The 12,379-nt window shown below is 49.5% G+C and overlaps 1 protein-coding gene across 1 annotated transcript in view; it reads left to right on the top strand.

The window, feature by feature from the left end:
• The window catches only part of GTF3A (general transcription factor IIIA), a gene marked incomplete at its 5' end in the record, with an annotated part of 81,503 nt that overhangs the window by 68,827 nt on the left and 297 nt on the right, over window positions 1-12,379 (top strand). Inside the window, 9 exons of the mRNA XM_079721642.1 lie at window positions 1,092-1,260; window positions 1,317-1,505; window positions 3,700-3,800; window positions 6,708-6,804; window positions 7,181-7,269; window positions 8,262-8,335; window positions 9,848-9,928; window positions 10,502-10,731; window positions 11,767-11,826. Coding sequence (XP_079577768.1) covers window positions 1,092-1,260; window positions 1,317-1,505; window positions 3,700-3,800; window positions 6,708-6,804; window positions 7,181-7,269; window positions 8,262-8,335; window positions 9,848-9,928; window positions 10,502-10,731; window positions 11,767-11,826 — 1,090 coding nt within the window. The remainder of the gene's footprint in view (window positions 1-1,091; window positions 1,261-1,316; window positions 1,506-3,699; window positions 3,801-6,707; window positions 6,805-7,180; window positions 7,270-8,261; window positions 8,336-9,847; window positions 9,929-10,501; window positions 10,732-11,766; window positions 11,827-12,379) is intronic.

Below are 12,379 nucleotides of genomic sequence, written 5' to 3'. Positions count from 1 at the left end.
CGAAGAGGGGTTGGACCAGCAAAGGAGAAAAGCAGCATGTGGATGCGTGTCCCAGACTCCCTCTCCCAGCCCTCATGACACTCGACAAGACAGGCCATTATCCTCGTGGGAGTCCTGGTTTGTTTTCAGAACTGCACTTCTTTGCAGGGACTGCTCATCACCATCAGACAAGGGCTTGCCAAATGATTCAAAGTGATGCAGTTTGTGAAAAGTACACACCTGGGGGAACATCAGACCATCCTGTCATTGTTATCCTCATCCAAGGATGTCCTTTAAACATGTGGTCCCCATAAACAAAGATACCCATACCATTTAAGCCTCTGAACAGTGCTTCTCAAATTCCAGTGTGCGTCAGATCACCTGGAGACCTCTCCGATTCAAGCAGGTCCGAGGTTCCGATTTCTAACGAACGATGCTGCTGACCCGAAGACCACACTCTGAGCAGCAAGGCCTCAGGGCAATGGTCCCCAGACTTGTCTGAACGTTGGAATCACCTGGGGAATTTCCAGACTATGGATTCCCGTTCCCCACCAACAGAAACTGTGATTTAATTGGTCCGGTTTATGCTCTGGGCTTGGAAGTTTTAAAAGGTCTCCACGTGATTTTAAGCAAGTTTAGGATGCACTGCCAGGGGGCTTGCAGAGGGAGCATGTAGAGAGCTTGCGGGAAATGAATCCATAAAGAAGACAAACCCAGCATGTAATAAGAACTGGATAGTTTAGATCATGCAAGGGTAGTACTTTGAAAAGGGTGGTGGCGGATGGGAACACATTTTTTTTTTTTTTAATCTTTATTGGAGTGTAATTGCTTAACAGTGGTGTGTTAGTTTCTGCTTTATAACAAAGTGAGTCAGTTATACATATACATATGTTCCCATATCCCCTCCCTCTTGCGTCTCCCTCCCACCCTCCCTATCCCACCCCTCCAGGCGGTCACAAAGCACCGAGCTGATCTCCCTGTGCTATGCGGATGGGAACACATTTAACAGTCGCCTCGGGGTCCATCACAAGGCCTGCGACTCGCGGGCACCTTTTGCTGGGGGGGAGGATGAGGGCTTGGCCACTTTTCCCTCGCTTCCGCTCCTGCCCCAGGGCGGGAGGGGCGGGGAGCTTTCAGAGCATGCGCGAACGCGGGCCGGCGAGGGGCTTCTCGGAGCATGCGCGACTGCGCCGGCGCTCCAGCCCCGCCCCGCCGGGGCCGCGCTACCGGAAGTGCAGTCGGACCGCGCGTAGGATCTCCCGGAGCGGTCGGTCGGCCTCGGTTCGCGGCACGTGGCTCAGCACGTGGCCTAGTGCCTGACCCCGGGCACCCTGGAGCCGCCGGCCTCTGTCGCCGAGGCGGTGTCGTCCCTGACCATCGCAGACGCGTTCGTCGCGGCCGGCGAGAGCCTAGCCCCGCCGCCCCCGGCGCCCCCTCAGAGGTTCATCTGCTCCTTCCCCGACTGCAGCGCCAATTACAACAAGGCCTGGAAACTAGACGCGCACCTGTGCAAGCACACGGGGGAGGTAACGAGGCCGAAGGCGTGGCCGCGGGGGGCGTGGCGTCCAGGCTGGGGACTAGTGGTGCGGTGCGCGCCGGGTGGGCGCTGCCCGAAGGTCCCGCGCGTGGGTGCGCAGACGCGTTCAGCTTTGGCCCCCGGGACCGCACAAGCGAACCAGCCATGCCTTAGGGCAGGGAAGGACTGGGGAGGTAGACATGGAGTTCTAGGACCGAGATATCCTTGCCGTGGGCTCAGGGCTCACTAAGCAACACCTTCCCCTTCTTTGACCTTGAGTGGTGGCCAGTCACCACGTCCCCATAACGTGTAAATATTTGCAAGGTTGGAATACTCTCTCCCACGCCCACCCCCAACCTGCCTTAAAAGGCCCCGCCTCCTGGGACCGGAATAGAGGAGAACTTTAGAGCACTGGAGGTTTGCAAGCAGCATGTGTTCGTTCATTCATAGTTCAGTACCGTCCTGGCCCGGAGAGCAGCAGTTAGGACAGGCAAGGCTTCTGCCGTCAGGGACCTTATGCTTTAAGCGGGAGGACAGCGGAATAAGTAGGAATGCGACTCAGTGAAGAGAGGGCTGCAGGAGGGTGGTCGGGAGAGGCCTCTCTCTTGACCTGAATGAGAAGGAAAGGTCCCAGCCCTGCAGACATTTGAGGGAGAAACAGCCCGGGCAGAGAGAACTGCCAGAGGAGCGTGTGGTCCTGGGGGTGGACGCCGGGCAATGTGATTGGGTGGGGGAACCATTCAAGGGGAGCCTGAGGGGCACGCCTGGAGGGTCATTTGTAGGCCAGGGTACCAGTGGGTTTAGAGCCTGCGTTTTGTTTTGAGCGCAATAGGAAGCCTTTGGAAGGTGACAGGTGAGCAAAGGGCGGCTCATGGAGGCCTAGGAATTGGCCGAGTTTCCCGGGATTTGGCTGAGTCTGGCTTTTCAGGGCCTCAGCTGAAGGCCCTTAACCGGGGTGCTGCCACTCCTGCCTCCGCTCCAGCAGTTTCCTGCCTTTCAGGTCATTCCTCCGTGTGTCCTCACGCTGCCCGTCCCCCTGACCCCTGCAGCATTTGAAGGCTGACCGTTCCCTGCCCGGGACCTTGTCCCGCTCACTGACCCTTTCCCCTGGCTCCTCTCCCGCCCTCAAGGTTCTCCACCTGCCCCACTCTCTTGGCTGCTTCTTACCCTGTGACTGGCTTCCTTCATGTCATGCTTTATGCTTCGCCTCCCTCTCTTTCCTCTCGCCCGTTCAACCCCCCTAAATTCTGGGCCCTGTTAACAGGATGTCCAGACTAGACCTTACGTTTTCTTTCAGACTCGTGGGCTGTATTTAGGATATTGGCACTCCCAGCTTCCTTCACACAGGCTAGAAAACTTGGAGTCATGTCATCCCAAATCTCACATTAATTTGACATATTTTTCGAACGTCCTCCATGACGGGCTGTGCAGAGTTCTTTGCACCTGCCCTGGTAACGCAGCTCTTGTCTTCCTGTCCACCTGCTTTGCTACCAGTAGCGTCCTTTGAGGCCTTGGTACCTCCTTCCTGGACTGTTCTGGGACATGTTTTCCATAGTTAAGTGCACAGAACTGGTTATACGGAGGACATGTTTTGGCTTTTCCTATGGGTTCAGAGTGGAGGCCCTTCCTCCCAACTGCTGGGTCCCACGTGGTGGTTGCACTTCGGGCCGTGAGCTGTGTGTGTCCGGGCACCTGTGAGCTTCCTCGGATGTGACACACTTCTGTAGCTGTGCCCGGCGTTCTCTGAGCAGACAGTGGGCCTGTCCAGATGAGACCGCCTGCCCTGGGCTCTGAACGGATGCGGAGATGCTGTGCGGGAGGAGAGGATCGGTGCGCGCAGGCCGCGCCGAGAGCTGGCAGGAGGTCTTTAAGGGGGTCGCTGCTGAAGCCTGGTGCAGGTTAGGAGCAGCTTCACAGCACTGTACGGTTCCTGTGAAGGCTGCCCGCCGGTTTCACACGGTATTCCTAGAACAGAATCTGCTGCAGCAGCTCTGTGAGCAGCTGCGGCTTTTCCGTTGTCGTGTAACCCCAGGCGGGAGATCCTTGCCTGGCCTCCTGTAGCAGGTGCTCAGCACTTACTGGGTGGAAACCACCTCTACAGACAGAGTCCACGGCTTTGCGCATCAGGTAGTTTAGGGCTTGAAGTAACACCAGAGCCACTGACGCAGGCAGGATTGACGTGCTTTTTGTCTCCTTCCTGCTAGAGACCGTTTGTTTGTGACCATGACGGGTGCAACAAGGCCTTCGTCAGGGACTGGCACCTCAGCCGCCACGCCCTGGTTCACACCGGAGAAAAGCCCTTTGTGTAAGTAGAGATCTGTCTTCAGGCCTCTGAAGTGGGTGGCGTTTGGCACAGAAAATTGGCTGATGACCTTCGAGGTGAAGAAAGCGGAGCTGCTTTTGCCTGCATCTCCTGAGACAGGGTTTGGAATGTGCGAAGAGTGTCTGGGGCCTTGTGGGTCATTGCGTGTGATAACTTCAGGGACGCGTTCATCAGAAGTTGTCTTGAGTTTGCATCCCCTCGTCTCCCTTTCAAGTATATCCTAAACGGGAAATCAACCTCCTAAAGTTCAGACCAGATGGAAAATGGTTCCCTGGCAGATTCTGGGCTCGCATCCTCAGGGTCTTTACGAACCAATCAGCTGCTGGGTTAAGAGACCTAGGCACGAGGAGGTAGAGCTTTAACAGTTTACCTTCTCTTTCTTTCAATTAAGCCCCCACTCCTCTGCCATGCCAGTGTTAATTTCATTCTTCTCTGATGGAGTTGCTCATTATTTCTGAAAAGGTAGATATTACTGCTTTTCTTTTAAATCAGCTACTTTAAAGCAGTGGATCTCAAATTTGGGGTCCATCAGAATCACCTGGAGGGCTTGTTAAGTCACAGATGGGAGCAGCCCGCCTGCTCATCAGGAAGGAGCAGTTAAAGTATATCCACGCCGTGGAATACTATACAGCGGGAAAAAGGAATGCAGGTGTTGTTCCCTGTGAAACTAAGAAAATCCCTGGGGCTTATTAGTTGAAAAGCCAAGGTTTGGAAGAGGGTGTATTTCGGGCTACCTGTTTGTGTGTAAAACAGAGCAGGGGAGGTAGACAAGAAGTCCTCTATTTATAGTTGCTTCTGTTTGTATAAAGCAATCCCAAAAGCTACATAGCAAAACTGAAGGGCATTGTTGCCTGTCTTGGGAGTGGTGGGAGTCCTGGGTGGGGAGGGGCAGGGGTGGAAGGAACCATGCAGCTGGGTCCCTTTCCACGCTTTTGGTTTCTGACCTAAGTGACTGTATACTATTTAAAAAACGAAGTCTTAAATAAAAATGGGGCTGGATAGGGATGCGCGGGTTGGAGGGAACGGCGAGGGCTCCTCCTGCTGGAGCAGGATGACGGCACTGTCTCTTCCGGCTCGCTCTCCAGCCCAGATCCGTCTCGTTAGCGCCGGATCCCCGAGTCCAGCTGCTTGCTGGGCGGCGTTATTTGGCTGTCTCCCTGGTTCCCTGGGGCCCAGGTCGCTGACAGTCCACAAGCTTTGTCTTTGGTCTCATTCTTGTCAGGCGGCATCACTGCCTGCTTGCTAACCCGCAGGACTCCTCGTACTTCCCTCCCGTCCTCCACAGCGGGAGGTCTGCAAGGGCTGTCCTTATCCCTCAGGGCCTCTCCCCTCCCCCAGCTGCCGGTGTCTCCATTCAGGCGCTGGCCTGCACGCCTCACTTGAAGGCTGTCTCCCTGGCCTTCTCTCACGTCACCCTCCAGATTGCTTCCTTTCCTAAAACTGGGCAGTGGTTTTGAGCACTGCTTATGTAATGACCTTTGTGCCTGGGCACTTTTGTGGTCTTGCCCCATTTGCTGGACTCTGACAGGAAGTGGTGGTCCAGCTCTTCTTAACTGGGCAGCAGCACTCCCACCCCCAACTTTGCCAGGGTGTCTCACGCCCCCTGCCTCTGCTGTTTGGTTCCTGGCAGGACTTTCCTGGCCCGTCCTGCCCCACAGTGGTGTTGGGTTAGATGTCTGTGTCAGGATTGAAGTCAAGAGTGACAGAAAACTCAGCCCAGTAGAGGCTTAAACAGGATAGTCTCTGTTTCTTTTGCATAACTAAGATGCAGAAAGGCCGAGGTGGATAGAGGCTCTTCCTAACTTCCTCTGCAGTCCTCGTGGTCCAAGATGGCTGTCAGAGCTCCAGCTGTCACATAAGCATTCCTGCCACGGGGATGGAGGGAGGGGCAAAAGAGCTGTGCCCCCTTTTTAGACACCTTGTGGGAGCTGAGCAGGATGGGCCAGAACTTAGCTGTGGGACCACGCCTCATTACAAGGGAGGCTGGAAGAAGCTCTGTTGGCTGTGAACCTAGCTGAAAGTCAGCATTTTGTTCCTGAGGTCAGAAATAGCACGTCTTGGAACTTGGGGTGGGTGGTCTCTGCCATAGCACCCCTCTTGTGTCCTTCCAGTGGGCCTCTGGGCATTTCTCCCACTGTCACTCTGCACTGTTGGTCTCCAGCTTTTTCTGCCTGTCCCTGTGGATAGCGTGGTGCCTGACAGGAGTGTTATTCGGGGTTTATCGGTGCATGATGGGTAAGATGAGGGCTTGTAAAGGAAGTCCTGCTTCATCCATCCGGCTTGTGAAAACTCATCACAAAAAGAGCACATATTAAAAATCACAAAGAATTTAGATAATTCAAGGTCAAGATATAGAAGCACTCATTAAGGGGAACTACACCGGCTTGGTGATATGTCACAGGGCCTAATGGTTTATGGTTCTGTAAATACCTGTTTTTTACCTCTAATGATAAGCTGAAACCAGTTTGTTTGTTTGTTTTGTTTGTTTGAGGTCTTTTTGGAAATGTAGTTTGTAGAGACATTTCAAGCAAAATTAAAGTTATCAGATTCTAAACTGAGAACAGTTTAACTTAAGCATGATTTAAGTCTCAGCAGGGTTTAGACTTTTGGAACTAGTGTTTTTCGTCTTCCCTCTGCCCACTGTATAATGTCTGCTACACTGTGCTTAATTTCAGAAGCCTAACAAGAAAATGCATCTCTCGTTACATATAATCAGTCAAATTGAGAGGCATTATGTGGTATGGCTTAACACTTTGGAATTTGTTAAAGACTATTATTTTTTATTATACTTTGGAATAATTAGCTTTTATAAAGTGGGAGGATGTACACATCTTAAAATTTCTCTTCCCTTTGTTTGTTAATATTTTGGTTTATACAATTTCCTAACAGTTGTACAGCTAGTGGCTGTGATCAGAAGTTCAACACAAAATCAAACTTGAAGAAACATTTTGAATGCAAACATGAAAAACAGCAAAAACAATATGTAGTAAGTATGAATGACTTTATATGCTTAAATTCTGACTTTTTTATGTTTATTGCCTATGTGTCTAAAATTTTCATCAACCAAATTTTGTCGGTCAAATATCTGAATTTAGTTTGACACTAGCTATCATAATAATGGCTTATTTTGAAAGCAAACTTTTTTGCTAATTAAAGTATATTATTGGTAGACTACCCCAAATGAAACGTTTTTTGTTGTCTCATATGTGTTACTCTTCAAAGCTTCTTGAATTTATAGTAACTAAATGGGTGAAAGTAGCAAGTATGTAATTTCTGCGATATTTTTATCTTGAGAGGATTCTGTTATGAACTGTTCTTGAATTTTTTTTTTTTTTGAAACTAACAAACCTTTACTTAAACAGTGCAGTTTTGAAGGTTGTAAGAAGACCTTTAAGAAGCATCAGCAGCTGAAAATCCACCAGTGCCAGCACACCAACGAACCGCCGTTCAAGTAGGTACTTTACGTGGGTGAAAACCTCTTAAAGTTCAGGTGGGGATAAGATTAAAATGCATAGTTTGCATACCAATGCTCAGAAACAGTTTCTTAATCAACATTTTCCTGTTAAGTTGTACAGTGTATGCCCATTTATGTATTGGGGCATTTCAAAAGTTTGTGCTTTTGTTTCTCTAAAAGAAAGATTTGATGTGTTTCAGAATAATTTGTGAAATTAGTACAATTGTGGTTAAGCTTGAAGGGAAGGGTTATGTCTTAACTATTCAATAGAGCCTGTTCAATGGTGTGAAATGTCCTTATGAAGATGCTAAGTATTCCTTTCCTGTAGAACAAAGCTATCTGGGCTTAGCCTGCATCAGAGAGGGTTTCAGGAGAACAGGGAGAGGTGACTGGACATGTTGGAAGACACCTGCAAAGGGCACCTGCTGGTGGCTGTCCTGCGAGCCCTGGCTGGCGCTGTACGCGGCTGGGCTGTCCCCTGCCTGGGACTTGTGGCCGTGACAGTGCCTGTCCCTGCTTGCAGCTCTGCCGCCTCTTCCTGTGCCGCTGGTGGCCTGAGCGCAGAAGGAGCACCCAGAGGCCATGCGTCTGCTGCTGTGTTTTCTTTTCACACCATCCCATGGCAACATCATTAGAAAAACTAGACACAAATGACTCAGGATGACTTAGGTGTTTACCCGAGCCATCTTTCTGTTTCCATGAAAACGGTATATTTTCAGAGGTATAAAGATGAAAACTCTTTAATTTGATCACATAAGCAAAAAAAAAAAAAAAAAAAAAGTAATGACTTTTTTCTCTCAGTTTGTTCTGCCCAAGGCTGGTGAAGTAACTTGCATTTCACCTACAACTAGGTCTGAATTTGAAATCCCATTTTTATGACTGGTTTGGTTGTGGGAGGAGGAGACTTTGGCAGGATGAGGACGACATACTGTTTAAGTGCAGTTCTGTCTGAAAACTGATCAGCTAATGCTCATGTGTTGTTGACTCAGGTGTACCCATGAAGGATGTGGAAAACACTTTGCTTCCCCCAGCAGTCTGAAGCGACACGGGAAGGTCCACGAGGGTGCGTACTGGTGCCCGCTCTGACGGGCACACCAGCAGTAGAGTGTGTTTGTTTAATTCTCTGACTGCTGGAGTCTGTGGTCATCCCGAGAAGCTGAAACTGCGTGGGCAGGGGCTCCATCTGCTTGTTCAGGTTTTATGCTCGTGACCAAAGAGGTGCTGGGTGTCGTGTCTGCCCTTCCACTCCCTGTTGTTGCTGTTGAGAGTTAATGTTTATTGTTTACAGCCGTGCCTGCTTATGCTTCTTCCTTGTGAAAGGGTTGGAACTCGAGCTGTGGCTTCGCTGCTTCAGCTGCTTTTAACCTCTTCTCTTTCCTTTCCTTGTTGGCATTCAAAGGACTTGGATTATAGTTTGAGGTTTTTGGAGTAATCAGATTGTAACTTTTTTCAGAAAGACTTAAGCCAACAGCTTGAATCTCTTCTGTTTCCATGAAGGATTTTTGAAACATATTCCAGTTTCCCAAGCCTTAGAATTTATATGACTTTTAAAAATATTTATTTGTTTATTTATTTATTTATTTTTGGCTGCGTTGGGTCTTCGTTGCTGTGCGCGGGTTTTCTCTAGTTGCGGCGAGCGGGGGCTACTCTTTGTTGCGGTGCATGGGCTTCTCCTTGCGGCGGCTTCTCTTGTTGGGGAGCACAGGCCCTAGGCGCGCAGGCTTCATTAGTTGTGGCACATGGGCTCAGTAGTTGTGGCTCGTGGGCTCTAGAGCGCAGGCTCAGTAGTTGTGGCACACGGGCTTAGTTGGTCCGCAGCCTGTGGATCGTCCCGGACCAGGGCTCAAACTTGTGTCTCCTGTATTGGCAGGCGGATTCTTAACCACAGCGTCACCAGGGAAGTCCCCCCTCCTTTTTTTTTTAAGACGAGACTAGTAGTTGAGTCTTTTAGTTTCTATCTGGTATTTAATGGGGTGAAGCTCAGGCTGACTGTTACACTGACTAATCCAGTTCAAGTGCTTTGCACAGTGTCCATTTTTGATCAGGGAGTTTTTCTCTGGAATCTTGTTTTCTTTTTTCCCTTAGCTTCGGCTTCCTAGTTCTTTTTTGCAGCATGAAATTTACAAGATATTGACACTACAGGAAGCTGGGGGTGGGCACAGCTATCCTTGGTGGTTTATCCAGGGCAAAGGGCTGAGTAAAAAAAGAGGCAAAGGTAAAGCAGGGGGAGGGGAAAGGGGCCTTGAGCCATGGAGGCCGGGTTGGGGGGGGCATCACAGCAGCTGGGAGTCCCTGGGCTGTGTACCCAACCCACTGAGAACAGGAGAGGGAGGGCCTCCTCATGAAGCCCTGCTGAAGGGAGAGCCTATATGAAGGACCTTGACATGCAGTTGTTTGGTTTTACTGTAAAATAAACTTTTTAGTTTTCATAGCTATCTTGCAGTCTAATTTTTTTTGATAATTTGCTTTTTTATGATAATTATTTTCCTTTCAATCTAATTATGATCGGTGTTTATGCCGAGTATTCACAAAAGGCAACGCACCAATCTGTGTTTTTTTGTTTTTTTTGAAATAGGCTATATGTGTCAAAAAGAATGTTCTTTTGTGGCAAAAACATGGACAGAGCTTCTGAAACATGTGAGAGAAGCCCATAAAGGTAAGGCAGGCATGAGGGGCACGATATAAATATCTGCCCCTGTGGAACTGATTGAGTGCTTTTAAAGGGTGAAACATTAAATATGCACTTGAAAATACAGAGTTTCTATAGTATGTCTGGTTAAGTGCTGGGTACCTCAGCTGTTTGACACGTGAGCAGAGATCCGTGGTCCTGGGCCGAGGCCTGTACACATTTTAAAGGCTCGGGCAGGTGAGGCCTCCGGGGAGGCACTGGCTGGTGTCTGCGGGGCAGTGTGGGAAGCGTGCCCTGTGTGTTGGGGGACACGGAAGAAAACAGGCCCGTTTAACTCCCTCCCCTTGCTGCGCCCCCGGGTGGAGAACCCCAGCTGCCTGCATACGAAAACAGGGATTTCATGTCATATAGGAACTTGGAAAAATTGAGGCCTACTTTCAAGCAGTAAAAACTGGAGTTAGTTTCCTCTCAGATTTCTGATCTATGTGTGTCCTCATAATGTTTTGGGCATCGAATATGTCGCTTGATACATTCCATATTAGTTTTTCCTGTATGGTAACACCTGGGAAGTGGGCTCAGTTTGCTTGTCTGCTCCCGCAGAGGACATAACATGTGACGTGTGCCAGAAGACATTTAAGCGCAAGGATTTCCTGAAGCAGCATATGAGAATTCACGCCCCAGAGAGGGACGTGTGTCGGTGCCCCAGGGAAGGCTGCGGCCGCACCTACACCACCGTGTTCAACCTCCAGAGCCACATCCTCTCGTTCCACGAGGAGCGGCGCCCGTTTGTGTGTGAGCACGCCAGCTGCGGCAAGACATTTGCCATGAAGGTGAGCACCCCGCCCGGGCCCCGTCCTTGGGGGCTGCTGGGCTCCAGGGAGCCTGGCCCCAGGCGGCAGATGGGGAGGCTGGGGGGGACTCCAGCCCTTCACTCTTGCTCCAGCAGGAGTGGTTTTCCACCAAACTCTGCGAACAGACAGATTCGCCCCTGCCAGTGGTGCTCAAAGTCTGGCCCTCAGCATCGCCAGGGAACTTGCGAGAAATGCCCATCCAGGCTCCACTCCAGACCCACTGAATCAGAAGTTTTGGGAATGGGCCCAGTCATTTTTAACAAACTTTCCAGGCGATTCTTATGTGACGGAATTTGAGACCCAGTGGCCTCTGGTACCATATGCTTATTATTTATGAGTCTGCTGATATTTGGGGTGTCCTTCTGGGCCGCCATCATCTGGGGATTGAGAAGGGAAGCAAGAGACAAGGACATGGGGGACCTTAGAGCTTCGGGACACTCGTCTAGACCCGGAGACCGTGACCCAGGTGGAGGGGCCCGTGCGGCTCCGAGGACCTGCGCCTGGTTGGTGCTCTCACAGGCGCTCGTGTGAACAATGGTAGAGACTGAAGTGGGGGTGAGGCTGGCTTAGCACAGCCCAGACCGAGAGAAAACCACGGAACTGCTGGTGGTCAGTGTTCATGCCAAAGACAGCAGGACTTGGGTCAGGTTTTCCACTGGTGTTTGGCGATGCTGATGACACAGATTCAGTAAGAAGAGCCTCCTTCAGCTTGGAAGGGTTTTCAGAACTGGCCCCCCAAACCCCTTACTATGAAAGAACTAGGAAGCCACAGGCGCACGTGGTGAAAATGTATACATTCCTAACCTGGGTCCTTGGAAAAGGCAGTGATTTTAGTCCAGGATTTAAGGAACAGTTCTGCTCCAGTGGTAGAAGTCAGATCCCTCAAGAGAATGTAACAGAAAGAAGGCTGTTGGTTTCTTTAAATGACTCATGGGGTTTTCATATTAGCAGACACCAAATACCAAGTGGCAGTGTTTTACAAATAAAACTGTTTTTCTTTTTCCTTCATTGTAGCAGAGCCTCAGCAGGCATGCTGTTGTGCATGACCCTGACAAGAAAAAAATGAAGCTCAAAGTAAGTTGAGACTTAGTAAGCTATTAATTTTAAAACATAAATTGCTTAAACTAGATGCAATCTATTTAGCGTATTTTCAACTACTTATTACTGTGTGAGGCTGTACTACTATACAAAGCAATTGTGTGGATTTCACTTTCTTACTTTACAACAGTAGTTTTGTTGTTGTATATACTGTGATAGTTGTATACCTAATAAGTATACGATTCCAGTAGTTTTGATTTTGAATTCGAGTTACAGTCGTCCCTTGGTATCCATGGGGAGTTGGTTCCAGGAACCCCCAGGATACCAAAATCCGCAGGTTCCCAAGTAAAGTTATATGAGGATTTTCGACTGCAGCTGCATTTGCATATAACCTCCGCACATCTTCCATATACCTTAAATCATCTCTGTGTTACTTACAATACCTAATACAATGAAAATACTATGAAAATACTATGTAAATTGTTGGCACAGGGTAAATTCAAATTTTGCTTTTTGGAACTTTCTGGATTTTTCTTTTTTTTAAATATTTTTGATCAGCTGTTGGTTGACCCACAGATATAGAGGTCTG

This window comes from Hyperoodon ampullatus (assembly GCF_949752795.1).
Source record: "Hyperoodon ampullatus genome assembly, chromosome: 16".
NCBI classification, from domain to species: Eukaryota; Metazoa; Chordata; class Mammalia; order Artiodactyla; family Ziphiidae; genus Hyperoodon; species Hyperoodon ampullatus.
This window is presented reverse-complemented; position numbering and strand designations above follow the sequence as displayed.